General features: G+C 36.2%; 1 protein-coding gene across 1 annotated transcript in view; it reads left to right on the forward strand.

Moving 5' to 3' along the window:
- plekhh2 (pleckstrin homology domain containing, family H (with MyTH4 domain) member 2) overlaps positions 1 to 27,610 on the forward strand; it is a 49,262-nt gene that overhangs the window by 12,980 nt on the left and 8,672 nt on the right. The window contains exons 3-22 of the mRNA XM_051126746.1: positions 5,748 to 5,810; positions 10,282 to 10,431; positions 10,519 to 10,602; positions 10,683 to 10,764; positions 13,021 to 13,218; positions 14,635 to 15,437; positions 15,525 to 15,600; positions 16,995 to 17,089; positions 17,236 to 17,407; positions 18,736 to 18,872; positions 18,959 to 19,072; positions 20,680 to 20,766; positions 20,846 to 21,004; positions 21,128 to 21,208; positions 21,292 to 21,444; positions 21,940 to 22,048; positions 24,579 to 24,691; positions 24,777 to 24,956; positions 25,076 to 25,173; positions 25,265 to 25,442. Of these exons, the coding sequence (XP_050982703.1) occupies positions 5,748 to 5,810; positions 10,282 to 10,431; positions 10,519 to 10,602; positions 10,683 to 10,764; positions 13,021 to 13,218; positions 14,635 to 15,437; positions 15,525 to 15,600; positions 16,995 to 17,089; positions 17,236 to 17,407; positions 18,736 to 18,872; positions 18,959 to 19,072; positions 20,680 to 20,766; positions 20,846 to 21,004; positions 21,128 to 21,208; positions 21,292 to 21,444; positions 21,940 to 22,048; positions 24,579 to 24,691; positions 24,777 to 24,956; positions 25,076 to 25,173; positions 25,265 to 25,442 (3,132 nt within the window). The remainder of the gene's footprint in view (positions 1 to 5,747; positions 5,811 to 10,281; positions 10,432 to 10,518; positions 10,603 to 10,682; positions 10,765 to 13,020; positions 13,219 to 14,634; positions 15,438 to 15,524; positions 15,601 to 16,994; positions 17,090 to 17,235; positions 17,408 to 18,735; positions 18,873 to 18,958; positions 19,073 to 20,679; positions 20,767 to 20,845; positions 21,005 to 21,127; positions 21,209 to 21,291; positions 21,445 to 21,939; positions 22,049 to 24,578; positions 24,692 to 24,776; positions 24,957 to 25,075; positions 25,174 to 25,264; positions 25,443 to 27,610) is intronic.

The raw sequence follows: 27,610 nt of genomic DNA on the forward strand, positions 1-27,610 counted from the left end.
CAGATCAGTCAAAAAACAAATGGAATAGGCTGATTTATTTGTCAGTGGTGCTAAATGTGAAATAAATGGGTATCTTTTAAAGGTTTTCACATCTGTTAATCAGAGTGTCAGTTATCCAGATTACCTGAAGTTACAAACTATTCAAAAGTTTAGGGCTGGTAAGATTTTTTAATGTTTAGTGTTTTTAATGTTTAAAGTCTCTTCTGCTCACCAGTGCTACATGGTGAGTAGATAGGCCCAATGATTTTGACGTAAATGTGTTTAAAAGTATGAAAAATCTGTGAGTAACGTTAAAGGGGTCATCGGATGCTAACTGCACTTTTTCATGTTGTTTGAACATTAATGTGCGTTGGCAGTGCATGTACAAATCTACCCTATAATGATAAAAATCTATGCAGTGTTTTTTAATTAATCTGTAAAAATTTTTCAAATCGAGCCATTCTCAGATGCCTGTCAGTGTGGTGTCACACCCACAGAGGCCGCTCCCACGACAGTTGATTGACATGAGCATCTTACCTCAGATTAGTTGTAACAGTCCAACCTCCATGTTTTGATGACAGAGCAGGGGTGTAAGTTAGACAAGAATATCTCCGATTGAGCGATTGAGGTGTTGTGTTGCTGGATTTAATAATGAACATATTGGTCGTCATTTACTCCCGACATCTGAGCTGCTGAAGATGCAGTGGATTACGTTTGTTTGCCTCCTGATCTACATATATCCGTCTATGTTCGCGCGAATCATTCGTGATCCAGCTTCACTTACAGCAGAAGTGAGTATAAGGGTTTTTTTATGAATCTTTGCAATCGCCTTTCCTAATAATGTGCTAGTTAGCAAGTTTAGCGGCTAAATGCGGCTAAAGTAAACATGCTCGTCACTCCACAGAGAGAAGAGAGGGGCGGGGAAAGCAGAGCTCATTTGCATTTAAAGCAGCCTCGACCAGAATGGGATGATTTTTGCAGAGCTGATTTTGGCAAGGTAAAAAGAGTGTTGTTTTACACTACCATTGACTTTTCATTAAGACCCTAAAGAATCATATCAACTTGTGGAAATTGAGCATCCAATGACCCCCTATAAGGAATTCTACAGTTTTTGGGGGGGTTATTCCATAACATTTAGTTTTTATATGTGTACAACTGTTCAGGACTGTGCTAACCATACTGTTTAGCTTCTTTGAGCTAGCTTCAAAAATATCTAAAATTGTCACGACTGAAACATTTGGTGAAAATCTTCATTTTTTGGGGTGTTATCCCATAAAATTGATTGTTGAAAAATGATTGTTTCAGTAGTGAAGGGAACACATAATCCTTTATTTGGGGAAAATAAACATAATTTTAGTACAGTTATGCAAATCTTTAGTATTTTAGTGTGTTTTAGTATTGTTTTTGTATGTGGGTTAAAATTCTGTAATGTGATGCGTTCGCTACCAAAACATTACTGTCCCTATCCAAAAATGTGCAATCACTACCAAAACATGGGATGTTTTATCAAAAATAAAGTAGGCTATACTGAATTGTCAACTAAGATGTTATGACAATGTTTGGTTCAGTGTATATTCAAACTAATGAATCCTCCTTAACTTTAAAATCAGTATGATCAACTTTTTTGGCTTTTACAAAGAAAAACTGGATTTAAAAAAAAATCTCATAAATCACACTTGAAATATTATTAAAATTCTAATTGTTGTTGATTTACCTCTGAAAACTTTTTAATAAAATATTTAAAAATATTTACAAGGAAGATGTAAGCAAAATCTCAATAGGTCAATATAACCCTTCTTATTAAATTAGATATTGCTGTGTTTCGGTAGTGACGAATTTGGGACAAATATTCCAAAACCTTCTGAAAATACAATATGAGAATTAACTGCACAATTACTAGAAATGTATACTATACAATTTAATATTATACAATTTGCATGCATACAAAATTTGTTGAAAAAGACTTTCAAAAACAATTCTGTAGAATGGCCCATAAATATCTGAATAAAACTACTAATTTTTTTCAAATAAAAAAAAAATGTTTAATGGTAGTGTATGTAGCACCAGGCAATCAGATGGTGTTCACTGGCGATTCATGCACCAAGTCTTCACCCAGACAGATGCAATGATGAGCTTTAGAAAACAGCACGTTAATATATACTGTTAACCTATGGCTGAACTGCTCAGAGTCTGAAGCGTTTGTGCAGCTGTTCTCAGAACATTCTGTAATTACTCTGCTATTTTTTATTTTCTATATCTGTGCCGTTAGGCAATGGTGGACCATCTTGACCACAGATGAGGTTGGGTGTGTACCCGTGTGTACAGTATGTGTGTGTGTGTGTGGTTGTTGCGGTATAAACGTATCTGTAGTTAGTTCCACAATAAGCTTGTGTGTATGAATAGTCTGCGGGATAGCGGCTGTGTGTGTGGACGACAGAGATAATGAGTGTGTGATGTATTTCTGACCATCAGTGTGTTTTGAGGACACACCCTTTGGTTTAGTCCGGCCCTGGCTCACTAAACCTTGAATATCAACAGACTTCTATCATGGAAAACTAACCAGAGTCTGTGGATTTTTTTAAACTTCCATCTGCGAATCAGAGATTTACGTCATTCATCGAGCTCTGACCAATGCACCATTAACAAATCCAACAAAATGTGCTTTAACTTAAGAACTAGAGCAGAAAATGAAGACATGGACTGGACTGTTCCAGTCATCATTATGATCATTTTGTCAATGGTGCTTTGTGCATTGGGACTTATTAAACATCTTTAATGATGGAGGCTTGTAAAGAAAAGAGGCTGTTAGGATGTTCAGTGGAAAATATGAGTGCAGTGGTAACTATTAGCAGTGTGTTAGGTCATATTTGTCTGTTCTCCTTTGGGAACTCTATGAAGAGAAACAGGTTGATGATGGAGTTCCTGCCAAAGCAGAAACAAGCGCGTAACACCGAACAAGCAAATTTAACCCCAAAATGTTCAGTGTTATAGGAAGCACCCGCTAATTTTTAATTAAAGGAGAAGTTCACTTCCAGAACAAAAATTTACAGATAATGTACTCACCCCCTTGTCATCCAAGATGTTCATGTCTTTCTTTCATCAGTCGATAGGAAATTATGTTTCTTGACGAAAACATTTCAGGAATTGTCTCCATATAATGGACTTCAATGGTGCTCCCAAGTTTGAACTTCCAAAATGTAGTTTAAATGTGGCTTCAAATGGCTCTAAATGATCAAGGAAGAAGGGTCTTACCTAGCAAAACGATTGGTTATTTTTGAAACAAATTGACCATTTATATACTTTTTAACCTCAAATGCTCATCTTGTCTCGTCTTTGCGATGCACATGCGTAGTTTGTGTAATCCAGGTCAACACAGTTAGGGTATGTCAAAAAACTCCCGTCTCGTTTTCTACATCGCTGTTTTACCTTTTTTTTTTTTTGTAAAGGGCATTTGATCTTCTTTGCATGTTCACTTTGTAAACACTGGGTCTGTACTTCTGCAGCGATGTAGGACTTTGTAGGATTTTGAAGTTGGGGAAGAATGAGATGGGAGTTTTTCGACATACCCTAACTGTCTTGACTGTATTGAACTGGAAAAAAACAGAGTTCACGCAAACTTAAAGACAAGCGTTTGAGGTTAAAAAGTATGTAAATTGTCAATTAGTTTAGATCATAACCAATCATTTTGCTAGGTAAGACCCTTCTTGCTTGGCTGGGATCGTTTAGAGCCATTTGAAAATGCATTTAAACTGCATTTTGGAAGTTCAAACTTGGGGGCACCATTGAAGTCCACTATATGGATTAATCGGTACCGATAGTTGATGGCGGAATTATCGGTTATCAGCAAAAATCCATGCCGATAGTTTTTTTCTGGGTTGGATCCGTTGCTGGAGCTGCTGAGAATGTCATCATTATACAGCAAAGTCCCTATAGTCTTTGTTATACAACACCGAGAGCGGCCTCTAGTGGCAGAAATCACTGACAGCACGTGCCGTTTGTTTAGACACTTGACGCTGGACAGAGCTGGACACTTCAAAGGCGGATTTAAAACATCGACAACAAAACTGTGTGTACAGTATACTGTAGTGCATGTTTTCATGTCATTACTAAGAGATGAATTTCTTGACTACACTTTAAAAAACAATTTGTTGAGTCAACTTAAAATAATTTGTAACCTGGCTGCCTTAAAATTTTAAGTTCAGTCAACTCAAAAGCAGTTTATTCAACTTGAAATGTTAAATTATACTAAGTGACAACTTAGATATGAGTTGAATCAACTTAAAATTTTAAGGCAGCTGGGTTACTTACCCATCTGTTAAGTTTAGCAAACACAAATATCTAAGTTGTTACTTAGTACAACTTAACATTTCAAGTTGACTAAACTTATTTGAGTTGACTGAACTTAAAATTTTAAAGCAGCAGGGTAACAAATTATTTTAAGATGACTCAACAAATTGTGTTTTTTATTTTTTAGACTGCCGCTTGAATTGAACACAACGCATCCAGCGTGTGTGTTTTCGAAACAAACTGACCATTTGCACATTAATCGGTATCGGCCAGTGTGGTCTAAACTAGTTATCGGTAAAATCCAATATCGGTCGACCTCTAATATGGAGAATATTCATGAAATTTTTTCTTCAAGAAACATAATTTCTTGTCGACTGAAGAAAGAAAGGCACAGACATCTTGGATGACAAGAGGGTGAGTAAATTATCTGTAAATTTTTGTTCTGGAAGTGGACTTCTCCTTTAACACAATTAAATAAAAATAACATTTTCAATACTGTAATGTAAAAAATATCGATATATTAAATTATAAAGTATGTATATGCTATAGTAGTATTTGAGTGTTTCTGCAAATTGATAAAGTACATAAAACACTTTTATGCTGGAGAGCACAATCTTCAGGATTTGTTCAGCTCAAGTGACCTCATATTTTTTTCCCAAAACTTTTCATTCACATTATGTTGATAATTTAATTTGCAATGAAAAAGTGTGTATTAAGTTAAACAATGCACAATACAAGCATTTTCACTAGTGGTCTGCATTGAAATTCCAAGATCATTCAGCAAACTCCAAACTGGTGACCACAACTAAGCCACAGAATGTGTGGAGTGCTTAGTTTTATGAAACTGGCAAGTGATTTAGGAATTTATATTAGAGATTAGCTAGAAAGTATGAGGATTGGAAGTACAGTGGTCAAAATTCCCTTAAATTTCACTCAATTTGATGACAGGAAACAATCATCAGAATGACCAGCAACTGAATCATTACCTCTGGTTTACCACATAACCTTTTTTTGCATACAAAACTGTAATTGTCATAGTACATACAATACGGTCCAAAAGCGTAACCGATACAACACAGTTTCAGTTTTTTGGGAAATGTTTTTGCTTAGGCAATAGTTTTTGAGTTTCCTTAACTCAAATTTTTCTCATGGTCTTTTCATCCAAAAAAGAAAAATAAATGGCTTGAAGGAATGTAACTGTAATATAGCATGGCATTCCCGCTATGGTAAAAATGATGTGCAAATGGTTTGCTGCATTCCTGGCAATCCTATGCTATGAGAAGAATACATGTTTTAAAAGATAAAATGAGTTTCAGGGCCAGAATGACGAAACCGACTAGCTTTTTCTTTCACAGTGATGCATGGAAAATCTTATGTGTAAATTTAAAGTAGACTTTCATAATGGTTATTCTCATGTTTATAAATATTTATGCACAAGCACTTTTGCCCGTTCATTTATACAGTACTTTTTGCTCTTTCAGATGCAGCAGTTAGAGACACAGGTGTTGGAAGCTGAGCGTCGGGCATATGAGGCCAACCAGCAGGTAAATGCCAATAACTCTCTTGTGGACATTAATCTGATTTTAGGGATATTAAAGGGATAGTTCACCCAAAAATTAAAATTCTGTTATTAATTACTCACCCTCATGTTGTTCCAAACTTGTAAGACCTTCATTCATCTTTGGAACACAAGTTTAAGTCACATGGACTATTTTATCGACATCCTTCTGCCTTTCTGTCATGGCAGTTACGTTGATGTCCATCCAGGGTCAGAAATCTCTCTTTATACTTTCATCAAAAATATCTTAAATTAGGTGATTCATTTAAATAATTTTTCTTTACCTCAGTGACTTGCTAAATGATTTGATTATTTTGGTACAATTCATAATAATGTAATAATATAACAAATGTATAGAAAAATATTTCTTGACAAAAAGTTTTTCAAGATCATCATTATAGTTTTCATCATTTTGCATATTATCATCAACTAAAATGCCTCAAAAATTATTATACACCATTTTATTGGGAGTAAAATGGTCAGGCGACACAAAATATTGACTACATTTAATCGATATTTTCAACAAAACATATAATGATTTATATTAATCATTCATGGGGTTGGACAAAATAACATGAACTGGAAAAAGGCAATATTAACTAAAGGTGCTGTATGTTGACTGTACTAAAGCATAAAAATACTTTTATATGTTTGCAGATATGCAAAGTTCACATAAACGTTTCTTTGAAAAACAATACTACAGACAGTTATTCTGCTTTGAAATGTGGTAGGAATGTCTGTTTTTGTTTTGGTCTGTGTGATTCTGCCCACTGCCAATTTACCCAATAGTATTTTGAAACACTGGGTTGCCAGTTGGTGAAAAACACAGCATACTGCACTGAGATCACAGATTCTACTCAATCTAAAAAGCCTCAGCATCCAAATAAAACGCTCTATGAATAGAGGAATATTAAAACATGAATAAATCAGCTCATTAACTTACACTGTGTAAGGCTTGTTACCTTCTATGGACCCTTTTCACAATATTTTTTTTGTTTTTTTTTTTAAAGTTTGTACATTTATAACACTATACTTTGTATTATATATTACCTTAGTTACAAGTTACAAAAAACTAGTTAATGCTAATGTGTTTCTAATACCGTGTCTATGGGAGGGATGATAAATTTGACATTGTTCTCTCTTTTGACTGAAGATATCAGTCTCTCTCGATTTTTTTTTTTTTTTCCTTTGATTGATTAGATTGATTATTTGAGCAAATGGGAATGTAAAAATATATTTGTAGGACACTCCCATTCACCGCTCTCGGACTTTACCCAACTATGTAAAATGCGGTCGTTCCTTTTGCATGTTTTCAATCTGGCAACCCGCAGGAACATCAAGACTAAGGAGGAGGGGAGGGAGAAACAACTCAGCATCATTTTTTTCAATTTAGAGCTCAGTTTGAATTGTTCACAGTGACACAGTGTCCCTATTATTAACTTTCAAATTTCTTCCATTTCTCTTCTTCACTAATGAAGTCTTCCCATACTTTGTGTACAGATTCATAATCGTAAAGACCGTTGTTCTTAAAACACCAAACAACAGGGCTGTTAAGGTTACAGACACTCATGCCTTTTTGGAAATCTGACAAGTGGCTTGTACTAAACACTGATGGAAGTAGGATGGGGTATCGAAAATCGATTCCGATTCCAGAATCGGATACTTAAGGTCAGGAATCGGATACTTCTTGTAAAATTAAAATTTCGATTCCGCCTTTCAATTCCTATATGCGGTTCTTTTTTTTCATCTGTGAGGACCCGACCTAGCAATCTGCCAGGACCCATATTGCTCCAAAGTATGGCTACACTTGCGATCAGAAGTCAAAAAAGCAAAGTAGCCTATAATATTTGTGATAAGCTCAACATGTTGCAATAGATGTGTCACCACCAATATGACAAAGCATTTATATTTAACAGATTGTTAAAGATCACAAACACGATTCAAATACCAACGTGATTCTGTTCCTAAATTACAATGATTTATTTGTTAAGTCCTCAACCTTTCTTCCGTGCAACGTAAGACCAGTGTGATTTCAGCGTTCAAATCTGCATTCGTGCTGCCGCTGACCTAAAAAGAGCCACTGTCATGTATATGAATTAAAAAAGTTTCACAGTCTTTTCAACCACACAGTTCATTATTTCTGTTACAAACATTCAAATAATCACAGAAGTACTGGGATAAAAGTTCATTGTCTGGATATAAACTCTGATATGTACGGTAGAGATCAAAATAGAGTAAATCATCCTTTTGAAAGTTAATTTGACATTCCAAATAATGTTAAAGATTTATTGATTGCGTTGTTATGCCAGTAGATGGCAAAAGGGGGCTGTTAAAGTGCCCCTATTATGGATTATAAAAGGCTCATATTTTGGTTTTGGGAGTCCCCAACAACAAGTTGGCATGCATGCAAGGTCAAAAAACACTTTTATTGTCTTATAATATGCATTTATTTTTACCTTATTTTCTCAACGACTCCCTAACGGTTCTTAAAACGAATCATTTGTTCAAACCCCTCTTTTGCTAGACACTAATCTGCGCTGATTGGTCCGATGACCCAGTCTTTTGTGATTGGTTTAACGTTACTGCGTGCAGCAAGTTTCAAACAAGGAACACCCATTACCGTTACTCTAGCCCACAACTCGGTGGTAAACAGCAACACCCAAACAGCCATAGTATATGTGTCAACCCAACGCAGAAATGTATTGATAAAGCAGTGCAGCTTGTACACCAACGTATTGTTCTATTCTTTATCAGAACTTCAAGTAATAACAATGACAAACATTCACTATTCATCGACACATTTCTAGACAATAGCGAGTGAACAGATAAAGCTGTCAGCCGGTTAGCCAGAGACCTACGAGCTGCGCGAAGCGAACACAACACACACACAACTAAATATGTATTTTGCATGATACAGAGTAATGTTACATGAGAGCAACAAGTTTTAAAGGATTACTCCACTTTCAGAATAAAAATGTCCTGATAATTTACTGATAATTTATGTTACACCACATAACACACAACTACGTATTTTGAACAATCGCTAGGAAAATACAACCATCAATTATTAATCACACTTAGAGGCAGAGGTTCAGAGGAGCAAGGCAGTCCAAATAAACAGGGCACTGATCCATCTTTTAAGAGCAAGCCTTTGGTGAATCCTGCATCGTACTTAGGATACAGCGTCTTCTCAACATGACGTAAACCACATGAAAATTTGACTCTTTTTTTGATAGACAGTAATTTTATGTATCGTGCACTGCCGGGTTCACAACTTTGCAGATAGTTTATGTTTGCATACAGCTACATGACACACTGCATGAAAGGTCATATTTGAAATGGCACTTTAATAATGTATTTGTCTTTGATCATTCATTCAAAAACACTGATTCATCCAGTAATGAACCAAGTAAATCTTGAATGAATCACTGTATCATTTACTTACATAATAAATTAGGCCTACATGTGATTTTTGTTTAGTTGTCTAATGTTTTTTTTCTTCAGAATCGTAAGAGAACCACAACTTTCATTTAAAAAAACAACAACAACCCAATTTATCCAGAATCACACAGCTCTATTTTGCAAACGGCTCTTAAGTGAATCTTGTTTTTATGTAGCCTGTTGATTTTTGTTCATGGTATTTAGCTGCAACTGAATGTTTAGCCAAAAAGAAACAGAATAAATATGCTTGATATCATCTTTTATTCACATTGGAATCGAAACTGGAAATCGAAAAGAATCGGAATTGATAAGCAGAATCGGAATCAGACTTGATAATATTCTAACGATACCCAACCCTAGCTGAAAGCATATACTTCATTGATATACAAAGTAGATCATGTAGACAACGAATAGATAAATAAAAGATAGTCGCATTTGTTTATTCACTGGAGTGTTATAATTATATTACAAAATCTTTTGGAACAAATTGTATTACACTTAGAGCCAGGTTTATTTTAGCGTTAAAATAATACTGTCAGGATTTACTAAAGTTGCAGTGAAGAATTAACACTGAAAAGATGTGGACACAGTTATTTTTGCGCCTGACCTTGAATATGCATTTGCAGGAGTTTACCTTTCAGACGCAAAATTTATGGGAGGAGAGTACGCACGATTTACTAATGTTTGCGCTTGTGAATTTGCTGGCATTTGCAACTATATTTAATGTCCAAAAAAGCATGTCCTAAAGCAGGCGGAAATTTCCCCTGCTCTTGGTAGATTGCGCTGGTCATTATGGAAATGCTCTGGCTGCATCTGTGTTCTTTAATGTGCACGTTGTTGTAAATAACACCCAGTATTTTCCCCTCCCAGCTGTGTTTTTATGGAATTGTGCCCTGTATAGTAAATGTGGCTCTTAGGGTGTTCGCATTATTTTGTCCAACCCCTGTATGATGTATTTTTGATATAATAATATAAACCTTACTAACACAGTGTGTATGTTCATGTGTGTGTTTCAGGTGCAATGGATGGAAGAGCGTCTAAAGGCATCAGATATCCAGTCGAGTGATTCAGAGCTGCGGCTGTTCAGGCGCTGTCAAAATCTTCAAACGGCACTGCAGGAGAAAGATGATCTCATTGTTACTCTTGAACAACAGCTGGAGGAACAGGTCAGTCCCGACTCCAGTCTCTAAAACCATCAGGTTTGAATCAGTAGACATAAAAGTCTGTTTAAATCTGTTATATTACACCTCCAGAAACAGAACCGAATCCAAGATGCCAAGACGGTTGAAGAAAAAGCAGCCAAGATCAAAGAATGGGTCATGCGCAAGCTGAATGAAGTATGTTTATGCTTTCGTACATGTGTTTGTTCTGGAACAGGTGGAAGGAAATAAATTGTGTAAATGTTTCACTCTTTTAGTTTGATTTAGAGAATGCCTCTCTGAGAGAGATCAACCAACAACAGGAGGCTGAGATACAAGACCTGAGAAGACGTCTGCAAGGTGTTCATGCATGTGATCACATAATAGGTTAAGCAAGTGGTTCTCAAACTTTTTACAGTGGCGTACCCCCTGGAGCATTTAACATTTTTCTGAGTACCCCCACTTAGACCGCAGTCACACATTTACCATTAAGTGATATTTTGCCCCCTCAATGCCTTAAATTGTTTTACAGGTGCATTTTTTACCTGTGTAGGCTAGAGTCAAAGGGTTTTTGTGTAGACTTATTAATTATGTCTATCTGTAATGTCATATTCTTAACATTTTTAGGGTATTATTAATATATGAAAGAAAGCAATAAATGATGGCAAAATTAAATGATACTTGAAGATTTACACTTAAGCCGAGGCGTTGTGTCTTTCATTTACTCATTAAAGGAGAAGACCACTTCCAAAACAAGGATTCACATATAATGTACCCCCTTGTCATCCAAGATCTTCATGTCTTTCTTTCTTTAGTCGTAAAGAAATTATGTTTTTTTAATTTAAACATTTCAGCATTTTTCTCCATATAATGGACTGATACGGTGCCCCGATTTTGAACTTCCAAAATGCAGTTTAAATGTGGCTTCAAACGATCCCAGCCGAGAAAAAAGGGTCTTATCTAGCGAAGTGATTGGTTGTTTTCATTCAAAAAATACGATTTAAATACTTTTTAATCTCAAATGCTCGTCTTGTCTTGCTCTCCCTGAACTCTGTGTATTCTGGCTCATGACAGTTAGGGTATGTCAAAAAACTCCAATTGTATTTTCTCCCTCAACTTCAAAAATGATTTCAAAATCATCCTACATCGCTGCAGAAGTACCGACGCAGTCTTTGATCAAACAAGATCAAACAACCTTAACAAAAAAGGTAAAACAGTGATATATGGCGATTTTGAAGTTGAGGGAGAACATGAGATGGCAGTTTTTCGACATACCCTAACTGTCATGAACCGGAAAAAAACAGTCCAGACAGAGTAAGACAAGACGAGCGTTTAACATTAAAAAGTATATAAATTGTATTATTTGAATGAAAATAAGAGATTGTTTCGCTAGATAAGACCCTTCTTCTTCGACTGGGATTGTTTACAACTACATCTGGGATCATTTGAAGCTGCATTTAAACTGCATTTTGAAAGTTCAAAGTCGGGGCACCGTATCAGTCCATTATATCGAGAAAAATCCTGAAATGTTTCCCTCAAAAAAACATAATTTCTTTATGACTGAAGAAAAAGACATAAACTTCTTGGATGACAAGTGGGTGAGTACATTACATGTGAATCTTTGTTTTGGAAGTGGATTTCTTTAAGTAAGGAAGCAGTGGTAGTTATGAATGGGTTATTCATTGGAACTATTGTTTTGTTGTGAAATATAACAAAAAATGTAGGCTACATTTAAAATGTAAAATGTTCACTTACGTTTTACCTTGTTAAAGCAGCATATTTTATACTAAAAGCGGCATTTTGCTTGTCAGAAATACATTCTCCGTTTTAATGTTGCTTTAAATTGGGAATTAAACGAATTAAAAATTATTAGAATTAAACGAATGGCAAAATTCAGCATTTTGTTTGCGTACCCCCTCTGTCACCACACGTACCCCCAGGGGTACGCATACCCCAGTTTGAGAACCACTGGGTTAAGCCATGGCTACTGTGTCTTCAAAATAGCATCCAGCCATATTATTCCTGCTATTTCTGCAGTATGTAGAGTGTTTAATGGATAGTTCATCATCTTTAGAACACAAATTAAGATATTTTTGATGAAATCTGAGAGCTTTCTGTCCCTCCATAGACATTAATGCAACTGACATGTTTAGGGCCCAGAAAGGGAGTAAGGATATCGTTAAAATAGTTCAACCGACTAACATGGAAGAGAAGAAATAGTTGAATAAAGAAGTTATTTTTCTTTCTTTGTGTACAGAAAGTATTCTTGTAGCGTCATAAAATTAAGGTTAAACCACTGATGTCACATGGATTATTTTAACTATGTCTTTACTACCTTTCTGGGCCTTGAACATGTCAGTTGCGTTGCTGTCTATGCAGGGTCAGAAAACTCTCAGATTTCATCAAAGGTATTTTAATTTGTGTTCTGAAGATGAACTTACTGGTTTGGAATTACATGAGGGTGAGTAATTAATGACGGAATTTTCATTTTTGGAAATTAACTATCCCTTGAACTATCCCACCTATTTTTTTTATTTCATCAAAGACATTGAAGACTAAATTAACTTAATTTTCCAGTGATGGAAAGGAGTGTCATGGTTCGGTGTTATGTTTTAGGCATGGAGCCGAGTTCTGGTGGCCCAGCTCAGCCCAATATGGGTGAGGCCCAGCGGCTCAGCAGTCTGACTTTTGGCTGTTTCCAAATCAGAGGGAAGAGCCCTCAGGTACTGACGGGCCCAGAGCCATCCCAGAAGAGCATCAGCACCCTGCCAGATCGTGACCACACACACACAGACTGCAGGAGACCCTCTAATGGTCAGAAGACTGTTATGATAGCTGTAAATGTTTGACTGGAAGTATTAGTTCAGAAATTGTTGACTTTGACTGAGAAGCAACAAGGCTGGGAAGGAATTAAGATATTAAAACTTCTATTCAGCAAAAACACATTAAATTAATCAAAAGTAACAATAAAGACTTTCAAACTGATGCAAAAAAAAAAAAAAATCTATTTAAAATAAATTCTGTTTTTATCAAGGTTTCCACAAAAATATTAAGCACTACAACTGTTTTCAACACTGATAACAATAAGAAATGTTTATTGAGCAGGAAATCAGCATATTAGAATGATTTTTGAAGGATCATGTGACACTGAAGACTGGAGTAATGATGCTGAAAATTCAGCTTTACATCACAGTAATAAATTACATTTAAACTATAAAACAAAACTTAAAATGAGAAGTCATCATTTTGATCCACCAATTGTGTTGCCCTATCAATATGTATCCAAAAGTTTCTCAAAGCCTTTTCTGGATGCTCAAAAAAAAGCTTTAATTATGCAGAATGACAGTGTGATTCATGAACCGACTCATAAGAGTCATTTGTTTAAGAATCATGCTTTTGTTGTGATAATTGCATTTTGACTCTCTAAATGAACCACTCAAAAAGTCTGATTCATTGAAATGGATGACTTGACAGTGATTTGTAAAATTAAATCAGTTGATTGAAAAATCCTTCAGGTCCCACAAATTCTTTGGATTTTTCTTATTTTGCCTATTTTTTTTTTTTTCATTTAGTACTACCCTTCAGAGGCTACAGAAGATACTCACATGTTTTCCAGAAGACAAAATAAGATAAATTTACCCTGATCTTCAAATTCAAAACATTTTAACCCCCAGCTCTTAATGCATCGTATTTCCTTCTGAAGTGTTTGAAACTTTTGTAACAATTGCATATGAGTCCCTCAGTTGTCCTCATTATTGGAAAGGGTTCAAATAAACAAAAATGCTGAAAAAAAAAAAAAAAGAAAACAAAGAATTTCTGGGACCTGAAGAATTTTTTTAAAGAACAGTGTACAGTTCTAGTGTTCAGGTCAAACAAGGCACTCGTGAACAACTATTACTAAATAAAGAAAAAAACACAGCTGTGGATCATTCAGGTAGCAACACTGTATTAAGAATTATGTGTATGTAAACTTTTGAACAGGGTCATTTTTATAAATTCAACTATTATTTTCTCTTGTGGACTATAAATGTCTTTTATGTGAAATATCTTATTCAGGTCAGTACTAAATAAAAAATAACATGCATTTTGTACGATCCCTCTTATTTTGGTTAAATAATTAACATTTTGCAGATTCTGTAAGGTGTATGTAAACTTTTGGCTTTAACTGTATCAATTACTTACTATATGTATTTATATATTCACCAAGTCTGTGTGTTTGCTCTGATCCAGATTCTGGAATGAAACAAGACTGTCCAGAAACAGAGTGTGTTGGCCGTTGCCCTAAGGCGGGATCAGAGGACGGCAGTGAGCGGGACAGTGCCGGACACACGCTGTCCTGTGGTGTTTCCTCTATCCTGTCCAACGCTGCCTCTGAAGGGGAAAGGAGTCTGTTCGGAGGTTTACGTTTCAGCCGACCTGCTAGTGAGACTTACCACACGGCCTCAGATGACAGCAGCTCGCTGTTTGACGATGACATGCAGCGTGTGGACTGCTCCAGACTTTGCCTTCCTGGCACCAAGAGCACTTCAAAGAAAGACAGCGAGAAGGCGGACGCTGAAGATGGATCCTCAGATGAGCTGAATAAGCGCTTTCAGTCACAATGTCTTGATTCCTCATCATCCTCCAGTGATGCAAACACTCCCAGCCCCATACTAACTTCAGCTCTCACACCGAAGCGGCCCACCCCGTCCCAGGACTCCCAAGACACCCCGGCCTCCCCCAAACAGCCCAGACTGCGTAATCCAAATGCTTTTAATGTTAGTTTGGCATTGGCTAAAAAGCATCTGAGTCAGCCTCCGCTGTACAGCGAAGCCGCCCACGGACGGACACGAAATGCCATCAGCATGCTGCGTCCTCTACGGCCTCAGGAAACAGACGTGGACCAAGAGCAAAAGATGGAGACTGGTGAAAAAGAGCATGTTGATGTGCCTTCAGCTGAAGTGCCACCTGAAGAACCCGAAACACCTGATGCTTTTGCAGCCGTGCCTGGAAGTAAACCTCCAACCCCTCCGCTGCACAGACTGCCCTCTTGGGTGAGTCATGCCACAGATATTACAACTAGTATGATCTGCTTTTGTTTTGATTCATGTGGTAAACTTGTGGTTTCATGTTGTCTGCAGGAGAGCAGAATATATGCGGTGGCAAAATCTGGAATTCGCCTGTCAGAGACGTCGTGTACAGATGTAGCTAATAAAGGTGTGGTTTTGATTGTTTCTTACATTTGCACATTTTCTCAATCCATCAAGTTATTGATCTCTTTTAATTTAGTATCATTGTTATCTTTCAAGTGCACTTCTTAAGGAAGAATCCAAACCTATGTTATGCATGAATCTTTTCAGATTTTCAGGGTTCTCAGAAGCAGAAGTTGTCATAGTTTAGTGAAGAGTGATTAAAATGACAACAAATATAATTTGTGCTCCCATTTGCAGAAATAATAAAAAGAAAAAGATATATATATATATATATATATATATATATATTTTTTTGGCCTTTTTCCATTTTTCAATGACAGAACAGTCGAGATGAGACAGGAAGTGAGTGGGAGGGGGGGAAGGGGTCAGAAAGGTCCACGAGGCGGGATTCAATCTCGGGACACCCAAGGCACAACTGCATCATATGTCAGCACACTGCCCACAAGGCTATTGGCGATGACTGTATATATTTCTTTAATATAAAAAAGAATTATATTTTAAAATGATTTGCCTATACAGTTTTAATAAATTTTGGTTCAATTTTAGTATTAGTTATTTTAGTACATCACATTAAACAAGCTGGGGGAAAAAAAGTTTATTGTTTTTGTTTATTTTATTAAAGAAATATTTAATTTAATATTTAAATATTTTGTTTTGCATTAAAAATCAATCCTATTTTTAAGACAGTTAACAAAAACTGCATTAGATACTCATTACCAAAATGCAAAAAAAAAAAAAAAAATCATTTTAAAATTAACATAAATTAATTCTTACATTATTTGAATTGTGGATATTTTACAGTTATATTTTGCCATTGCCATTTTATTTATTCATCTGTTTTATTTTATATTATTTATTTTTTTGTGCCTTACTGGTGGAGATTTGTGGGAAGGAAATTCAAAACTTAAATTAAATTAATAATTACACCAAAAATGTTTCATTCCAAAAATAAATAAATAAATAAATAAATAATATGAACATTCTTAACGAATTTCATTGAGATTTACCCAAATTCCCATTAATTATTACAGTTCATTCACCAGTTAGAAGGCAGAATTATTAGAGTCTTTTGCTTATGTAAAAAAAAGTATGAACACCAACAGTTGGCTGTTGTCAATTTTGATTCACATGATGTGCATATTCATTGTCTGATTGGCCTACCCAAATAGGACATGTTCCTGCATCTGCTGTTCAAATGTTCTTATTTGCCTATAATCCTTTTGATTTTATTAGCTATAGTTTTAGTTTATGGTTATAGGATTGAGTTTGGACAATAACTGTTGCATAGAGAATATTGGCCCAGAACCAAGAAAGTAAACAAGGAACATTTTCTACTTGCCTAAATCCTATTGTGCATTTACTAACAGCTAGTGAAAATGTCCAATCCTCTTCTTCCAGGCTCCTCCCACCCATCCTCATGCCCCGCCTACATGCTGTACACATCTCTCATATACAGGAACACAAGCTCACCTGTCTTTGCCACACACAAAGGGGTAAGAACATGTGTGTGACCATCTCACCATAAGACCATGCTGCTCAGCAGTGTTCACTGCCAAAATTGTCAATCACATAAGAGTCTGCACTTCAATACGAAACAGTAGGAAATCTTATGGAAATCTCTATGTTTTTACTCTCACAGAAGGCGACTTTGTTAAACAACAGTCAGTTCTCTGAGGAGTCGTGTAGTTCTGAGGAGGAGGACAGTTCGGAGGACTGTCAGTCTAACTCTGGAGAGGAGGACAACTCCCAGACCTCTGAATCAGAGTCACACAAGAGCAGCAGCCATGAGAGCCCCCGCTCACTTAAGAGAGGTACACACATCATGTGATGGTGGTGTAGATTGTAGATCAGGATTACTGACCAAGAACCTGCAGGCTCAAACCCTTAAAGTAGCAATCCAGGAGTTATTACCATTGTACTTCAACTGCAGTATGTACTAAATACATATTGCTCTAAAATATTAAATCATCAAGGGTAATCTTTAGAATTTTTTTTTTTTTAATTTCTCATCCAGTAATCGTACAGGACTGGTGAATACAGGTGTTAATTAATGAAATTTGTCTACAAGTGGTGGATAATCGTGTTCCTCAAAATGTTGCCTATGAATTCCGTGATGCGGAATCCAGTCATAAAAATAGAATTTACAGTATAACATAGAATGTTATTGAATTTGACAATTTTGGATTCATTTATCAAAAGTAGGGATGTAAAATCAATCAAAATTGAATTGCAATATGAGCAAGTATCTGTGAATATTAAACCACAATTTAAATGACGTTTGCATGTTCTGCATGTGCTCTGAGTATCAATTCACAAGCATTTCACCATTTAATTTGATATAAACTACTGTTAAATACAAACAGAAGCTCAAAGCTCTTTACTACAAACTGTAAAATAAAAATAAAAAATACAATTTCTTATAAAACTAACAAAAGAAATGATAAAAGAAAAATATTTATTACTTATTATTATTACTTCCATAATTTACAAATGATTTTATTAATTTATGTATTACTTAAATTATTGTATTTGGTAAATTACATATATATAACTAGATGAAAATAAGAAATTTTGGCTTGGCAACTAGCTAAAATAAAATACATTTATTGTTTTTGTATATGTTTTATTTCAGTTAAAGTTTATTTTATTTCAAGTAACAAATAGGTTTATTATTTTCATTTGATTGCTTTTTTAATAAATGAAATTGTTGAAGTTGTTGTAAATTAAATTAATTAGACATGATTAACCCTAGCAAAATATATACTAAAATGTATTTGAAATACATTTATTTTGTGCTACAAATACATTTACATATTTTTGTACTTAATAAAAATACCATGCAATTGTACTTTTGGTATACTAAACTGGTGTACTTCAAGTCTGCTAAATCGGAAAAACTAATTTTGTCCTTAATGCACTTTAATCCAACTAAAGATATACTGAAGTATATTTGATTGTGCTAAAGTGGAACTATTGCAAGTATACTTCAGGTACACTTTAAATATCTTGCATTTAAAGACTGATATTATACAGAGATCATGCAGATATCCAGAAACAATTTAAATGGAACACACAGAATCTGGGTAAAAATAAAAGCCCTATACACCTCTAAGTCACTGAATGTGTTGTTTTTTTGCAGCTGTTTCACTGTCTTCTATGACATCTGAGAGCGACTACGCCATCCCTCCTGACGCTTACTCCACTGACACTGAGTGCTCTGAACCTGACAACAAACTTCCAAAGACCTGCTCCTCTATCAGTGACAATGGCAAGAGTGTAAGACGCATGTACACACACACACACACATTTGTTTCTCAATCAGTCACAGCTGCCAGACCAAATGAGAATGTGTCATGTTCCAGGAGTCTATGGAAAAGTCTGGGTACCTGCTCAAGATGGTAAAGACGTGGAAGAAAACGTGGAAGAGGCACTGGTTTGTTCTGAAGGATGGCGAGCTTCTCTACTACAAATCACCAGTCAGTTTAAATAGCTCATGTACAGTCATGGCCAAAAATATCAAAAATTCTGTCAGAAAATGCAACACTTTTCTCAGAAAATTGTTCCAATTGCAAATGTTGTGGTATTCAAGTGCATATTGTTTTTGTTTGCACAGAAGAAAGGTCAAACTTGATCAAATTTTACACAGAACTCAAAAATGGACTGGACAAAATTATTGGCACCTTGTCAAAATTGTAAGAAATAATTGCTTTTCAAGCATGTGATGCTCCTGTAATTTATATTTAGACACACCTGTGGCAAGTAACAGATGCGGGCAATATAGTAATCACACTTGCAACCAGTTAAAATGGAGAAAAGTTGACTCAACCTTTGTGTTGTGTCTCACTGAGCATGGAGAAAAGAAAATGTAAAGAGTTGGATTTGAGAGAAAAAATTGTGGAAAAACATGGACAATCTCAAGACTACAAGTCCATCTCCACTGTGTGCAATATCATCAAGAGGTTTACAGCCCGTGGCACTGTAGCTAACCTCCCTGGATGTGGACTGAAGAGCAAAATTAATGAAAAATTACACTGAAGGATTGTTCGAAACAAATTCAAGTTGATCTGCAGACACAGGGTACAAGTGTCAGCTTGCACTATCCATCGCCATCTTAATGAAAAGGGACGCTATGGTGGGACCCAGGAGGACACCACTGCTGACACCAAGGCATAAAAAAGCAAGACTGGAGTTTGCCAAAACTTATGTGACAAAACCACAATCCTTCTGGGAGAACGTTAGAAAAAAGTAGAGCTTTTTGGTAAAGGACATCATGGCACTGTTTACAGAAAAAGAAATGAGGCCTTCAAAGAAAAGAACACAGTCCCTACAGTCAAACATGATGGAGGTTCAAAGATGTTTTGGGGTTGCTTTGCTGCTTCTGGCACTGGATGCTTTGCCTATGTGAACAGTATCATATAATTTAATGATTACCAAAGAATTTTGGGGTGCAACGTAATGGCCAGTGTCAGAAAGCTGCGTCTCCACCAGAGGTCATGTGTCTTCCAGCAGGACAATGACCCGAAACACACTTCAGAAAGCACTCAGAAATGGTTACAAACAAAGCGCTGGAGAGATCTGAAATGGCCAGCAATGAGTCCAGATCTGAATCCCACAGAACACCTGTGGATCTCAAAACAGCAGTTGGGAGAAGACATCCTTCAAATCTGAATGATCTGGAGCAGTTTGCAAAAGAAGAGTCCAAAATTGCAGAGGTGTAAGAAACTCTTTCATGGTTACAGGAAGCGACTGATTTCAGTTTTTTTTTTTTTCCAAAGGGGGTGCTACCAAATATTAAGTTAAGGGTGCCAATAATTTTGTCCAGTGCATTTTTTGGGTTCTATGTGGAATTGAATCAGATTTGACTTTTCTTCTGTTTTTTTTTTTTTTTTTTTTTTTGCAAACAAAAAAATAAACATGTGAGTACCAAAACATTTGCAACTGCAACGATTTAGCATTTTCTGACAGAATTTATTTTTGTTGTTGTTTAATTTTGATTTCATTTCATCTTTTTCTTAATCTTTATTGTATACTTATTACCTTACATTTCCTACATTTACTGTGGATCTTTGGTATTGTTTCATAGAGTGACGTGATCCGTAAACCTCAAGGTCAGATTGAGCTGAACGCATGCAGCACTATAGCTCGTGGTGATGGCAAACAGATGCTTCAGGTAAAGTGTGTGAGAGAGAGAGTTTGTTCATATGTCTCAGATTATTTCACATGTCTGTGTCAATGTTGTGTCCCTTTAGGTGGTGACAGGTAAGAGTGTGTGTAATCTGAAGGCAGATTCCCCAAACCTCCTGGAGGAGTGGCTAAGGGTCCTGCAAAGCGTCCTGAGAATCAAATCCGCTAGTCCGCTCTTCACTCACCCTGACACACGGCCCGTTATGAAAGGACATCTGACAAAGGTATACTGTAGGAAAGAAAAAGAATATATGCTACTGCATTTCATTAAAAGAAAGTAAAAAGACAGTAGAACAGTAATATTGCCTAAATAAATAGCAATATTGTGAAATCTCTGACTCTTTAAGGTGAAAAATGGCTACTCTAAGCATGTGTGGTGTGCGCTTTTTGGGAGGACTCTCTACTACTTCAGAAATCAAGAGGACAAGGTCTTCTGTCTTATTAAATTACAGTCATTCTGCACAGGACTTCTGTATGTGTCCATGCATTAATAATGTATTTCACTACCCAGTTTCCTCTGGGTCAGATCAAACTATGGGAGGCTCGAGTGGAGGAAGAGCATAAGTCATGTGATGCAGCTGAAGTCTCTGCTCAGTACACCCTCTCCATTCAGTCTGTGAGTCAGGAGCCAACATACCTGCTCATCGACTCTCCTCATGAGAAGGTAGGCAAAGCGTATTTAATTGTATTGAAACAGAACCACAGAACCTGTTGCACATCCCTTGGGAAAAACAAGTGCACTTAAAAGAATAGTTCATCCAAAAATGAAAATTCTGTCATTATTACTCACCTTCATGTCATTCTAAATCTTTAAGTCCTTCATTCATCTTCAGAACACAAATTAGGATATTTTTGATGAAATCTGAGAGCTTTCTGACCCTGCATAGACAGCAACACAACTGACACATTCAAGTCCTAGAAAGGCAGTAAAGACATTGTTAAAATAGTCCATGTGACATCAGTGGTTTAACCGTAATGTTATAAAGCTACGAGAATACTTTCTGTGCACAAGAATAACGACTTCATTCAACAATTTCTTCTCTTCTCTTCGTGTGTACGTGTGATTCTGCTTACACAGGAGCCTGCCTTCTGATTCTGATGTTTGGCGAGTTCATGATGAAACAAAACATCATTGGCTGTCTGTGTTTGTGTCTTGTAGACGGCATGGCTGTACCATCTGTCTGTAGCCACGGGTACTACAGTGGGGCAAGTGGGGACTGAGTTCGAGCAACTGGTTGGAAAACTGCTTAGCACAGCAGGAGATCCAGGTAAAAGTCTCACATATGCATTCATTTTATGTATGTGACCCTGGATCACAAAACCAGTCATAAGGGTACATTTTTGTACATTATTTGAAAGCTGAATACATATGCTTTCCATTGATGTATGTTAGGATAGGACAATATTTGGCTGAGATACAACTATTTGAACATCTGTAATCTGAGGGTGCCAAAAAATCAACATATTGAGAAAATCGCCTTTAAAGTTGTCCAAATGAAGTTGTTAGCTATGCATATTACTAATCAAAAATTAAGTTTTGATATATTTACGGTAGGAAATTTACAAAATATCTCAATGGAACTTGATCTTTACTTAATATCCTAATGATTTTTGGCATAAAAGAAGAACCAATAATTTTGACCCATACAATGTATTTTTGGCTATTGCTACAAATATACCCCAGCGACTTAAGACTGGTTTTGTGGTACAGGGCCACATATTACTTTGTGGTGGAACGTCTCACATCAGGGGAAGACATGCCACCTGCTGAAAATTCAGCTATGGGAAATGAATCTCAGTATATAATTTAAATAATAATAAGTCAGACAGCAGCCGAAAAAGTCCCAGAGACTTAACATTGGACCGAACTTTGTGACATGATATCTCTGCATCAGAATGTCATAGAGATTCAGGGTAGCCTAAAGGCATATGGGTTGGTTTATATCATTCATACAGCAGTCGTTGGACTAACATCATCTTCCTAGCAACCAATCCAACAACTCTAGCAACCATTTAGCAGTACCTATATTTCTGCATCAGAACATCATATAGACATGACGATTGGCTTGTTTGACTAATGCTATCCAACAAGACTTTCAACATGCTACACATGTTAGCACAGAATAGCTACAATGTGCTAAAATGTGCTAAAATCCTAAGTAATTGTAAAAACATGACCCTACTAACTGCCAGCTCTTGAGTGTTGCCATGCCAAGCACAGAAAATGTACATATCGAGTTACTATTATTAAGTAGTTTTTTTTTCTTCAGTACAATTATTGAAATAATAATACATTTCTTAATTGATGTTTAATTTTATAATTTAAATGATAGTTAAAAATAAGTTATTATTTTGAATAATAATTATAGTTTATTATTAAGTATTCTTTTTATTTTACAATACAGCAGTATTATTGCAATAATTGCAATAATTATGTATTTCTTTGTTTAGTAGTATCATTTAAATAATGATTAGTAGTAGTATTGTATCGTAAGATTTTATGGGGTTTTCCTTTTTTGGTTATAATTTTAACTGTAGTGTGTTATTCAGTATTACATTAAAGTTAATATATTTTAAATTTACTAATGATACGACTGCAGTAGTACTAAAACTGAAGTCCTCTAATTTCATTTTCAGTACTACAGTTGAGGTCAAAAGTTTACATCCCCCTTTCAGAATCATTAAAAATGTTACGTATTATAGGACAACTGAGGGACTCATATGCAACTATTACAGAAGGTTCAAACACTCACTGGTGATACATGCATTAAGAGCCAGGGGTGAAAATGTTTGAACAAAATGGAGATGTGTACATTTTTTCTTATTTTATAAGCATCAGTGAGAGTTTGAACCTTCTGTAATAGTTGCATACGAGTCCCTCAGTTGTCCTCAGTGTGAAAAGATGGATCTCAAAATCATGCATTGTTGAAAAGGGTTCAAATACACAAAAATGCTGGAAAACCAAAGAATTTGTGGCATCTGAAGGATTTTTCTGAAGAACAGCAGACAGTTTAACTGTTCAGGACAAGCAAGGGACTCATGAACAACTATCACTAAACAATAAAAAACACAGCTGTGGATCATTCAGGTAACAACACAGTATTAGGAATTAAGGGGATGTAAACTTTTGAAATGGGTAATTTTTTATAAATTCATCTATTATTTTCTCTTGTGGACTATATGTAAACATCTTTTATGTGAAATATCTTATTCAGGTCAGTACTAAATAAACAATAACATGCATTTTGTATGATCCCTCTTATTTTGGTGAAATAATTAACATTTTTAATGGATAAATAGTATCAGTTAGTTGGATAACAACAGATACACAGGCATATTTATAATGAATATACAGTTTAGTTATTCAGTAAATAATGAACAAATGGAAAAGTTGTGTATATTGGTTAAAAGAGTGGGAATCCTGAAGAACATTCAGCTCTCGAATTCCACTGTTTAATTCATAGAAATTAGGAGTGTCGGGCCTTTTCATGCGGTTACATAAACTATAAGCCTATAAGTTACTAAACGGTTTATTCAGTTGCTTATGGCTATCAGGGGCCCCCCAAATCTTTGGCTCCCCAAGCATTTGTGCAGTGATAAACACCTCTAAATGAAAGGACTGTGGTGTGTGGGTGGGCTGCTTGAGGCTGAGACTGATTTGACATATGTTATTAAATATAATCATGGCAAACATTATATCATAAATTCTGTTTATTCTCAACTTGTTTACTTCAACCCCACGCTGACCTTTTAAACTGTAGCTACATAAATGTCCATATTTGTCCAATTGTTTCTCAGGGTCTGAGCTCTGGACACACCCGACGCTGTGCTTCACTAAGGAAGGACTGTCATCTCCACTCACCACCCTTCCTTCACAGGCTCTACAAACTGAAGCCATCAAGCTCTTTAAGGTTAAACTCCTTATTCATTACACATTTAAAGAGAATAACCCTCAAAAAACAGACAAATACTCTTTTTCCTTTCGTGTCTCTACAGACATGTCAGCTCTTCATTAACGTGGCCATTGACACTCCAGCCATAGATTATCACGTGACTCTTGCCCAGTGCGCTCTACAAGTGTGTCTCACCCACCCAGAGCTGCAGAATGAGATCTACTGCCAGCTAATCAAACAGACACGAAAGAGGCAGCCACATGGACAGCCGGGACCCCTGCAGGTCAGATATTGAACACACACCACTAGAGGGAGTGGTTGGTTTTGTTATGTGGTTCTCCTCATCTTGAGCGTGAAGCCACAAGGAGGCGTCTTGACTTGTTTTCACTTTCTGTAACTCAGGGATGGCAGTTCCTGGCTCTGTGCGTCGGTCTTTTCCTGCCCACACACCCTATTCTGTGGTGTTTGCAAGTTCATCTCAAAAGGCATGGAGATTCCAGGTAAACCAAAACAGAAACTACGCCTTAGCATTCCTAAAAGCACATCCCACAGTTGCTCAGTCTCTGCGTTTTTTTTTTTTTTCTTTTCCAGGACGGAAGTGGGAAAGTATGCCATTTATTGTCAGCGCTCGCTTGAGCGGACACAGCAGAAGGGGGATCGGCAAGCCCGTTCGTCACGAATGGAGATCCTATCGATTTTACTCAGGAACCCTTATCATCACTCTTTGCCCTTCAGTGTGCCTGTACACTTTCTTAACAACACCTACCAGGTCCACACATATGCAAAACAGCAATATGATGAAAAAGACTTCTTTTAGAAAATAACAATATGCCATTATTTACTCATCCTGATGTTCTTCTACATCTGTATGTTGCTCTTTTCAATATTATGGACCAAAAAGGCCAAAAAACACTGTGAAAGTATTAGGGCTGCCCCCTAATAATCGACTAACCGTTGAAAGAGTGTTGGTCAACCAAATATTTATATGTCGCTTAGTCATGAAAATACACAGGAAGTGGCAAAATCACACAGTGCGTGATGGACAGATCATTAACGGCTGGTCTATGTAGTAGTACAGTACATCAGGCAGGACATCCATCTGCTCACCTATCATTTATCGACCTCAAATGGCTTTTCATCTTAGAGATGTATGTAGCAGCTTTACATGGCTGCTCAATCTAATGTTAACTTAGAAAAATGTGCGCTATTGAAGTGTCTGTGCGGAGTGTGGAAGCTGAACAGTAGCGCACTCAGTGCATGACAGATGAATGCGCCGGTGCGGTCACTTGCTCTTAAAATACTCTGTCATTTTTGGTCATACAGATAAAAGTAATACATCTTTTGAATCTGTAAAGACTCTATGTTTATGTGTGCACACAGTAACAACAAAATGTTGCGCTTTTTTTAAAGGAGTCATCGGATGCAAACTTCACCTTTTCATGTTGTTTGAACATTAATGTGTGTTGGCAGTGTATGTACACATCTACCCTATAATGATAAAAATCCGTGCAGTGGTTTTTAATTAATCTGTAAAAATAATATCCCATTTTTCAAATCGAGCCGTTTTCAGATGCCTGTCGGTGTGCCGTCACACCAACAGAGGCCGCTCCCACGATAGTTGATTGACATGAGCTCTTACTTCAGACCAGTCCCGATCTACATATATCCGTCTACATATATTCACTTACAGCAGAAGTGAGTATAAGCGTTTTTTTATGAATCTTTGCAATCGCCTTTCCTTATAACGTGGCAGTTAGGAAGTTTATCGGCTAAACGCCGCTAAATGCGGCAACAGTAAACAAGCTCGTCACTCCACAGAGAGTAGAGAGGGGCGGGGCGAGCAGAACTCATTTGCATTTAAAGGAACAACCCCTTAGAATGGGATGATTTTTGCAGAGCTGATTTTGACAAGGTAAAAAGGGTGTTGTTTTACAAAACCATTGAGAATTTTTAGTCAAAGTATATTATAGACTTTTCATTAAGACCCTAAAGAATCATATCAAATTGTGGAAAATGGGCATCCGATGACCCCTTTAAATAATGAAAGCCAACAGCTTTCTGCCGTCTCGGTCTTTGTGAACCTGTGCGTACAGAAATGAAAAATATATCTATAGAGAGTGAAATGTCTACTTTTTACCATTTCGAACGGAAAACAAATATTCTCCAATTATGTAATCCATATGAAACCCATACAGGCTTTATCTCTTAAACCAAAAACAAAGAAAGCACTAGTTCATCAATGAATTATTAAAATGTTAATGCAGTCTCCTTTCCGAGACACATTCATAATCATTATGTCTGCTGGTGCACTGTGGCAAGCTTTTACTGCGTGCGCTTAAACACTTATTAGGCTATGTAACTTAGGCAATTAAAGCCTCATTATTATTATTTATATTTATATTATATATATTATAATCAATAAACAAGCAACTAATAGTCGACTAATGCTTAAAATAAATGACTACTAGTTGACTAGAAAAATCTAGGGCAGCCCTAGAAAGTATTATACAAGGAGTTCATTTTACTTGCGTACTATATTCCAAGTCATCTGAGATATTTAATGGACGAATGGATTGTGTGTTTTCATCCGTCGTTGTGAGTCATTGTGTGCTGTTCCTCTAGCATGAATGAAAACGCATGACGTTAACAACAACAACATCTTTGGGAACTGCAAAAACTGCTTTTCAACATCTTCAAAATGCCTAAATTTATAGAAAAGAGCTATATGAAGATTTTTTAAAAAGCATTTCAATTTGGTAAAATGTAATGAGAATTAATATAGTGAATATGTATTTTTTTTTAGTTATATTTGGCTCTTAAAAATGATATTTCTCTTTGTAAGTGCGAAGTGTAAGTACAATTATCAAAAATACAGTGAAAATACTTCTGAATGCTGATCAGAAGTGCTTATTTTTTTATTCCATGAACAAAAATAAC

The sequence above is a fragment of the Labeo rohita genome, chromosome 13, assembly GCF_022985175.1.
Source record: "Labeo rohita strain BAU-BD-2019 chromosome 13, IGBB_LRoh.1.0, whole genome shotgun sequence".
Taxonomy (NCBI): domain Eukaryota; kingdom Metazoa; phylum Chordata; class Actinopteri; order Cypriniformes; family Cyprinidae; genus Labeo; species Labeo rohita.